The sequence below is a fragment of the Cebus imitator genome, unplaced genomic scaffold (genome assembly GCF_001604975.1).
Source record: "Cebus imitator isolate Cc_AM_T3 unplaced genomic scaffold, Cebus_imitator-1.0 Scaffold491, whole genome shotgun sequence".
In the NCBI taxonomy this organism is placed as follows: domain Eukaryota; kingdom Metazoa; phylum Chordata; class Mammalia; order Primates; family Cebidae; genus Cebus; species Cebus imitator.
The window spans coordinates 1,085,713-1,094,231 of record NW_016107806.1 but is presented as its reverse complement, the minus strand read 5'-3'; the positions used below and the strand labels follow the sequence as shown (position 1 = coordinate 1,094,231).

The 8,519-nt window shown below is 52.7% G+C and overlaps 2 protein-coding genes across 4 annotated transcripts in view; one reads left to right on the top strand and one right to left on the bottom strand.

The window, feature by feature from the left end:
• The window catches only part of CREB3L4 (cAMP responsive element binding protein 3 like 4), a 7,558-nt gene extending 3,675 nt beyond the window's left edge, over positions 1-3,883 (bottom strand). The window contains exons 1-4 of one of the 2 annotated variants that reach the window (XM_037733071.1): positions 2,940-3,883; positions 2,105-2,282; positions 1,621-1,867; positions 1,356-1,477 (exon numbers count right to left, since the gene is read on the bottom strand). In XM_037733071.1, the coding sequence (XP_037588999.1) occupies positions 1,356-1,477; positions 1,621-1,867; positions 2,105-2,278 (543 nt within the window). In that variant the 5' untranslated portion in view covers positions 2,279-2,282; positions 2,940-3,883. Of the gene's footprint in view, positions 1-1,355; positions 1,478-1,620; positions 1,868-2,104; positions 2,283-2,485 lie in introns of both variants that reach the window. The other variant, XM_017513340.2, reaches the window with a different exon arrangement.
• A 2,882-nt stretch (positions 3,884-6,765) lies between these two features.
• Positions 6,766-8,519, top strand: part of SLC39A1 (solute carrier family 39 member 1) — a 5,177-nt gene continuing 3,423 nt past the window's right edge. Inside the window, exons 1-3 of one of the 2 annotated variants that reach the window (XM_017513338.2) lie at positions 6,766-6,906; positions 7,646-7,864; positions 8,040-8,170. In XM_017513338.2, the coding sequence (XP_017368827.1) occupies positions 7,678-7,864; positions 8,040-8,170 (318 nt within the window). In that variant the 5' untranslated portion in view covers positions 6,766-6,906; positions 7,646-7,677. Of the gene's footprint in view, positions 7,215-7,645; positions 7,865-8,039; positions 8,171-8,519 lie in introns of both variants that reach the window. The other variant, XM_017513339.2, reaches the window with a different exon arrangement.

Below are 8,519 nucleotides of genomic sequence, written 5' to 3'. Positions count from 1 at the left end.
TAAGATGCTTGGCTTGGCTTCTTGAAGAGAGGCTAGGACCTGGTCTCTGCCTTTTGGGTACAAAGATTAATTTTCAGAGGAAAGGGAGGAACAGTGATCTGAGCACAGCCCCCTCTTTACCCCACCTTGGACCCTGGCCAGCCGGCCTTGAGAAGGCATCTAATGTGATACCTCTGCTACACTGTAGCACTAGACATTGGGTGCCTTCTGTTCCAGTGGAAACATTGCTGCTATTGCTTTTCTTCCTTCCTGTACCTAGTAACCAGTTGGGATTCCCAGGTGGCCTGTCCTATTTCTGTGTCCTGACCCAAGGCCGAGACAATGGCTCTGTATAAGAATACAACACACACAAAGTCTGCACTTTTTCCTGCACCCTGTCCCCAGATTCCCTCACTGTACCTTACCTGAGTTGTTGCTACCTTACTCCCAAGGGCTCTCTCTCCCTTGTCCTTTTCCTGCTTCTAAAATTGTTCATGTTGGCTGGGCACAGTGGGTCATGGCTGTAATCCCACCACTTTGGGAGGCTGAGGCAGGCAGGACTGCTTGACCCCAAGAGGTTAGGATGCAGTGAGCCATGATTGCACCACTGCACTCCACCTGGGCTCATAAAATAAAAAATTGGAAGGCCAAGGTGGGCAGATCACAAGGTCAGGAGATCGAGACCATCCTGGCCAACATGGTGAAACCCTGTCTCTACTAAAAATACAAAAATTAGCTGGGCATGGTGGTGCGTGCCTGTAATCCCAGCTACTTAGGAGGCTGAGGCAGGAGAATCGCTTGAACCAGGGAGTCAGAGGTTGCAGTAAGCCGAGAATACCCCACTGCACTCCAGCCTAGTGACAGAGCGACTCCCTCTTTTTTATTTTTTTTGAGACAGAGTCTCACTGTGTTGCCCAGGCTGCAGTGCAGTGGTGAGATCTCAGCTCACTGCAACTTCCACCTCCCAGTAGCAATTCTCATGCTTCAGCCTCCTGAGTAGCTGGGATCACAGGCACACACCACCACGCCCAGCTAATTTTTTGTGTGTTTTTGGTAGAGATGGGGTTTCACCATGTTGGACAGGCTGGTCTTGAACATCTGACCTTGTAATCCACCCGCCTCAGCCTCCCAAAGTGCTGGTGTTACAGGCGTGAGCCACCGCACCCAGTGGGGACCCTGTCTCACGAAAAATAAAAAATAAATAAAAGTAAAAAATTGTCGAATCGTTCATGTCTCTTGGCCTTCAGGCCCAATGCCACAAAAACTGAGGCAAAGGCAGTTCATCATGTTTCCATTCCCTCATCCCTTTGCCCTGTCTTTGTGATTATATATGTGTGTATCAAGGAGAGGTGGTTCTGGCAGACACCAAGACTCACCAGGGTTGTACAAGGCACTGGGGCTACGGTGCCTGCTCTGGGCAGGATGTGGGCATGAGCATCAAAGGGCAGCTCACTGACCATGCAGGCATCAGGTACCATAAATGCTGGGCTCCACTGATCTGGAGTAGACACAGGTAGCCGGGAGAAAGGAGACGGGAGCAGCAGGGTCTGGGTATCAGCACAGGTTGGGTAAACTCCCTTAACCCCATGGTTAGAGCCAGTCCCAAAGGGCCATTTTCCCCTTCCCATGAAGAACACTGACCTAGCTGGATGGAGATGAGGCCTACATTTGGCCCAGCTTCCTCCTGCATCCTCTCCAGGGCCCCTGCCTCATCGACAACCTCATAGAGGGCAGGAGAACTGGTTGCCCTGGGGGCAGGAGGACTGTCTGGACGGCAGGGGTCCTCAGAGATGCCACTGTCACTGCCAGGAGATGCTTCTGAGCAGTACACCTCATTGGGATCAATGGAAAGCTTCAGGAAATCTTCAGGCTCACTCTCTTGAAGGCCCTACAGTAGGAAAAGTTTATATATATGTGCAGGGAGATATTGTGGAAGTCCTACCTGACACCAGTCTTATGCTTCATTTTCAGTCCTTTCACTGCTTGGGCATGGGGATAGTTATTATGCAACTTACATCTATTTTGGGAGTGGTCCGTTTTCAGACCTGTCTCCACATGGGAGCCGAGGCCTCTTATCACAGAGTTGTGTCCCAACCCCACCGCCACTCCCACTGGTCACACTCACACAGCCATGGTCTCCAGGGGACTTCCAGCCTTGCGATCCTTGTTCCTGTACCCTAGTCACTGGAACCTCTGGAGGGGGGCAGTGAAGTCCCAGCTCCAGAACGGATCCTGCTGAGAAGATATCCTCTGGGGGCTCCAGCCACGTGTCCAGCAGGTCAGGGATTCCGAGATCCATGTTTCTGCGAGAAGGCATGTGGGACCAAGGGTTGCAGAAAGGGAGTGATGGCTGCTCCCTACCCTCTACAGCTTCGGGGCTCCTCTGCTCCCTCTTCCATTATCCAATCCCCGCCCCTCACTTGCACAGCCCCGTCACCCGTCCTCTGGATATTTCACCTTCAGCCCTATCCCTCAGGTTCAGACAAACAGACCCTCCAAGCATTACCTGTTCTGAAGAGTTCAGCCCTGTCAAGCCAGCGTAGCCCGTTGACCGCCCATAACACTACACCTTTTCTTCCAGGATCTCGTATCCTGGACCTGCCCAGCCAAACCCCGCCCAGCCTTACACTAGAAAAGTGGGTGCCACCTTGTCAGGAGCCACGATAGGGCCGCTATATCTGGGTGTAGGGGACTAAGAGTCTGAGCGTCCACAAACGGAATTTAAGAAGTACGTAGCCGCGCCCTTTCTGCCTCAGTTTCTCTTAGGTATAGTAAATATTCCTGAGGGTTTGGTGTCTCCTAGCGGAAGAATAGAGAGAAAGCTGTGACTGGGGAACAGGACACTTGAATGCCTGTTCTCTAATCCTCGATTTTGCAAGAGGGAGATCATGGCAGGGTTGTAAACAAAGGCGGAAGGAGTTAAGAGACCTGCGAGTTTACTGGGGCATCCCCTCGCTCACCGCGTGGCGCTCTTCCCAAAGCTGAGTCCTGATTGGAGGCTAAAGACTTAGGTTTCGGAGGGGCAGGACATCGAGCCAATGGCACTACCCTCTGAAGGCCGCCTCCTCAGTAACTGGTCAGAGACAGGTAGGCTGTCAGAGGAGTCAGGCCAATGGGGCCGCAGTTCTTTTTTTTCTTTATTCTTATTTTTGGAGACAGGGTCTCACTTTGTCTCGAAGGCTGGAGTGCGGTGGCGGGATCACGGTTTCATGCAGCCCCCGACCTCCGGCCTCAGGCGATTCTCCCGCTTTGGTACAGGCGCGCGCCACCGCGTCCGACCCGCGGGACTTATTTGTCAGGCGGGGATTGGGTTCTGCCAGACCAAAGGGAGGGGTAAGCGCCAGAATATGAACCGCAGGGAAGCTGGGGGAAAGCTCCGAGAAACCCGGAGCAGCCTGGTTTGTCTTTGCCCGCCACGTGACTCGGAAGTTCGGGTTTCACTCTGGCAGGGAGTCAACTGCCCGCAGACTCCAGTGGAGCGGCGAGTCTCGCTCAGCAGGCGGCAGGCGCGCGATAGAGGTTTCGCCGGTCCGCAATCTGAGCAGTGTGCCACTGATGGAGAACTGCAGCTGCGCACACACGTTCCTGCACGCTACTCATTCACCGGGAGACAAGGAGCAGGAAAACTGCAACAAGTTAAAAAGGCTTTTGCGTTTGCTTTGTTGTCTTATTGTTTGCATAGTTACCGGCAACATTATGTCCCACATTTGTATAGTTTACAAAACGTTTTCATAAACATTGTTCTCTTACTTAATCCGTAGCAGCTCTAAGGCACACAGGGCGGGTAATATTTTGCAAATTTAACCTATGAGGAGGCAGATCCATGACTAGAAAGTCGGGATCACGAGGTTAGGATCATGCTGAAACCTCATCTCTACTAAAAATACAAAAAATTAGCCGGGTGTGGTGGCACGTGCTGTATTCTCAGCTACTCGGGAGGCCGAGGCAGGAGAATCGCTTGAACCCAGGAGGTGGAGGTGCAGTGAGCCGAGATTGTGCCATTGCACTCCAACCTGGGTGACACAGCGATACTCCTTCTCGAAAAAAAGAAATATATATATAGAGAGCACTCGGGCAAAACTCAGGATTGATTTTTTTTTTTTTTTTTGCCTTGGTGTAATGTCTGATGGTCCAGGAATTCACTTCAAGTAAAATAATGGAGCTAAACTGATACAGGTATGGTTTTCCAGTAGTATTTCAGAAAAAGGTAGCTGGGTGAGTAAAACTACTTTGGAGTGTGAATCCCAGAACTCAAACTGCTATTGATTATCCTTATGAAGATTAGAAACGGCTCAGAGTAAAAACAGGAACAGGGTCTAATATTTATTGTGCAATTATTACATGTCAGGCATGCTCATATTACTCATATAATTCTTACAGCATCTAGAGCTGACAGAAGTTTTACTTTCTCAAGGTTACCCTGTAGGTAGCTGAGCCAAGATTTGCATGCCTCAGCCTGTGTTCTTCACACTATTAACCTACTTTGCAGGCTTTCTCAGATTTCTCATCTGTCTTTCCTGTTCTTGTCTCTGTATCCTGCTTAAGTAGTGAAGAGACAAAGCAGCCTTCCTGGATTGATGCAGCGCTCCAAGGAAAGCAAAGATGTTCTTGTTGAGATTGTGCTGAATGGCTTAATCATATATATATATATATACACACATATATATGTATATATATATATACACATATATATGTGTGTATATATGTACACATATATATACATATATATGTGTGTGTCTATATATATATATATATATTTGGCAACTATAAAGGTAGAGCTTGGACCAGAATCCAGGTGTCCTGACCCCCAGTCATAATTCCTTGTTAATATTACCAATTACGAATAATTTTTTTTTTTTTTTTGAGACGGAGTCTCACTGTCACCAGGCTGGAGTGCAGTGGCGCGACCTCGGCTCACTGCAACCTCCACCTCCCGGGTTCAAGCAATTCTCCTGCCTCAGCCTCCTGAGTAGCTGGGATTACAGGCACGCGCCACCATGCCCAGCTAATTTTTGTATTTTTAGTAGAGACGGGGTTTCACCATGTTGACCAGGATGGTCTCGATCTCTTGACCTCGTGATCCGCCCGCCTCGGCCTCCCAAAGTGCTGGGATTACAGGGGTGAGCCACGGCGCCCGGCCACGAATAATTTTTTTTTTTTTTTTTTTGAGACGGGAGTTTCGCTTTGTCACCCAGGCTGGAGGGCAATGGTGCAATCGATCTCGGCTCACTGCAACCTCCCCCTCCTGGGTTCAAGCGATTCTCCTGCCTCAGCCTTCCAAGTAGCTGGGATTACAGGCGCCCGCCACCACGCCCGGCTAATTTTTGTATATTTAGTAGAGACAGGGTTTCACCATGTTGATTAAGCTGGTCTGGAACTCCTGACCTCAGGTGATCCATCCGCCTCGGCCTCCCAAAGGGATTACAGGCGTGAGCCACCGCGCCCTGCCGCCGCCCCTTAAGAAGTCTTCACAGTCCCCCTTGAGGAATTGCTGGGGTTCATTTCTGGAGCCTCGTCAGAAGCATTCTGTCCCTTTTCTTTTTTAATTTTTTTTTTTTTTTTTTTTGAGATGGAGTTTCGCTCTTGTTACCCAGGCTGGAGTGCAATGGCGCGATCTCGGCTCACCGCAACCTCCGCCTCCTGGGTTCAGGCAATTCTCCTGCCTCAGCCTCCTGAGTAGCTGGGATTACAGGCACACGCCACCATGCCCAGCTGATTTTTTGTATTTTTAGTAGAGACGGGGTTTCACCATGTTGACCAGGATAGTCTCGATCTCTTGACCTTGTGATCCACCCGCCTCGGCCTCCCAAAGTGCTGGGATTACAGACTTGAGCCACCGCGCCCGGCCCCCCTTTTCTTTTTTAAAATTATTTTTCCTGTAGGAAGCAAGATCCCATCTGTCCCTTCTTTAGGCAATGAGGCTTTTTTCACCTTTGCACAAAAGAATAGCTGAGCCCCCTTTTTAAATTTTCTTCTTTTGTCCTTACCATCCCTTGAGGCTAGAATAGGATTCTCAGAGCACGGGGCTTGGGCCACAAGAATCCATGATGAAGAAACGGTGAAGGTCCTGAGCTGAAACAACTACCTTGGGGCATTCAAGGAACAGCAAACAGCAAGCCGGCCGGCAGAGGTGGCGGAAACCCGGCTGGAGATCAGGGGGGAGAGCCGGCCAGAAGCCTGCAGGCGCGGAAGGCAGGTAGACTGGAATGCGCTGGGGGCTTTTCCCTGGGCGATGCTTCAGCACCCGGCAGCCGCGTCCCACCACGTCCCCACTCACTTGGAGAAGGCGGAGGCTGCACAGAGGCGGTGAGTAGTCGAGAAGGGATGATTTTCAAGACATACCTTCTCTTTGCTCTTCCCCTACTTCCAATTCTGCCTTGTCTTTTTCTTTGTTGTGGGTGCTGCCGAGGGAAAGCAGGAGAGGAAGTTGTTCCCAAGAAGGGAATGCTTTCCCTCGGGCGCCAAGAGGCACTGACGGGGCTGTCAGAGCCCTCTGAGAAATAGGTAAGACTTTGGCCCAAGGCCAGGAAGATGTCCTCAAATGTGGGCCGAAAGACTTGACAATGCAGGGTCTCCCTCTTTTAAAAATACCCATACAATCAAAACCTTGGTGGACCGGCCCGCTCCGGCCCCCAGACCTCCACAGATGCGCCCCCCGGCTGCAGCCCCGAAGTCCTCTTCTTAGATCTCCGCCCTGACTCTCGCTCACTCTCCTCTTGTCGCCTGCTCCGCCCGCTCCCACTCCCGGTCTCTGATTGCTCCTAACTCACGTCACTCCCGATCTGTCCCTGCCCACCCGGCGCTGCTATTGGCAGTCGGGCGTGGGTACGCGGCGGCTGTGGGGGAGGGGGGAACGATGGGAGGGGGCGGGAGTTCCCGACTCTAGGCCGGAAGCGCGCGGAGACCATGTAGTGAGACCCTCGCGAGGTGAGTGCGGGCTCTCCGGGAGCGGGGTCCAGGTTGGCTGCCCAGGACTGCCTGGGCCCGGGAGCATGAGTCCCAGCTCACATATTCTTCATCTGGTTCCCGCGACGCTGGCGGCCTCGCACCCCGCCTCCTGGAGCCCGGACTTCCAGGCACCGCCCTCAGTGTCGCCTCAGTCCGTCCCGGGACTGCAGACTCTTAGGGCCCCTCTCCTCTGGCCATCTGCCTCTAGGTCCCAGCCTGGGGCCTGAAAGCTCTTGCCCTTTGAGCTGGGAAAAGGGGAACGCAGCACCCAAGCTCATCCTGTCCAGGTGGTTCACGAAGCTACCGTGACATCTCTCCACAGCCCCAGCCACTTTGGCTTCGCTCACTCCTTTCGGGAGTTGGGAGGCCTGGCCTCTACATTCCTTAGGGGGACCCCGGCTCCAGGTCCTATTTGGAGGCGGATCCTAGTTTCCTAGTTCTCTGGGGGCACCAGGTGAAAGGGTAATGAGAGTGGATACACAGCCTTTCTCATGCCTCAGTTTCCCCCTTGCGGTCACCCTGAATAAGTCACTTGGGAAAGAAAGTCTGAGAAGAGAGGAATGTTCCTGGTACAGGAGTGAATGAGTCACTCTGGGTTGGGGGAGGTCAGAAAGTGCCTGGGGCCAGGGAACTGCACTCTGCTGACCAAGCTTCCCCATTCCTTGCCCCATCTTTCCGTCCATGATTTTTCCCCACCCACTCTGGTCTGTCTTCCTAGGTCTGAGAGTCACTGGAGCTACCAGAAGCACCATGGGGCCCTGGGGAGAGCCCGAACTCCTGGTGTGGCGCCCAGAGGCAGTAGCTTCAGAGCCTCCAGTGCTTGTGGGGCTGGAGGTGAAGTTGGGGGCCCTGGTGCTGCTGCTGGTGCTCACCCTTCTCTGCAGCCTGGTGCCCATCTGTGTGCTGCGCAGGCCAGGAGCTAACCATGAAGGCTCGGGTAAGCCCTTCCTTTTCCCCATGCTGCTATGGACGCTTGGCTTAGGGGAGGCTGGGGCTGGGGGGAGATACCAAAGGAGGAGGGAAAGGCAAGGGTAGCCATTGTTTGGGTTGGGGAGGTGGGCCCTGGAGAGGATTCGTTTGCTCATTCTCCTCTGTGCTTCACCCCTGCCCAGCTTCCCGCCAGAAAGCCCTAAGCTTAGTAAGCTGTTTTGCGGGGGGCGTCTTTTTGGCCACCTGTCTCCTGGACCTGCTGCCTGACTACCTGGCTGCTATAGATGAGGCCCTGGCAGCCTTGCACGTGACGGTGAGCACTGGCCTGGGCTTGTGACATGCAGGAGGGAAATCACACACCTCTAGGAGTGTTGGTTTGTGGCGATGGATTCATGTGTCACTCCATGACTGTGTGGAAGGCTTTTGGCATGTGGGCCTATGAATTGTGATTTTGGTCACAGGGCATAATTCTTTCTGTGTGTTCCCTCCCTCCTCCCCATTCCTTTTGTGACTCCTACATGCCCTTTGAGACAGTAAGAAACTTTTTCTCAGGGGCCGGGCGCGGTGGCTCAAGCCTGTAATCCCAGCACTTTGGGAGGCCGAGGCGGGTGGATCACGAGGTCAAGAGATCGAGACCGTCCTGGTCAACATGGTGAAACCCC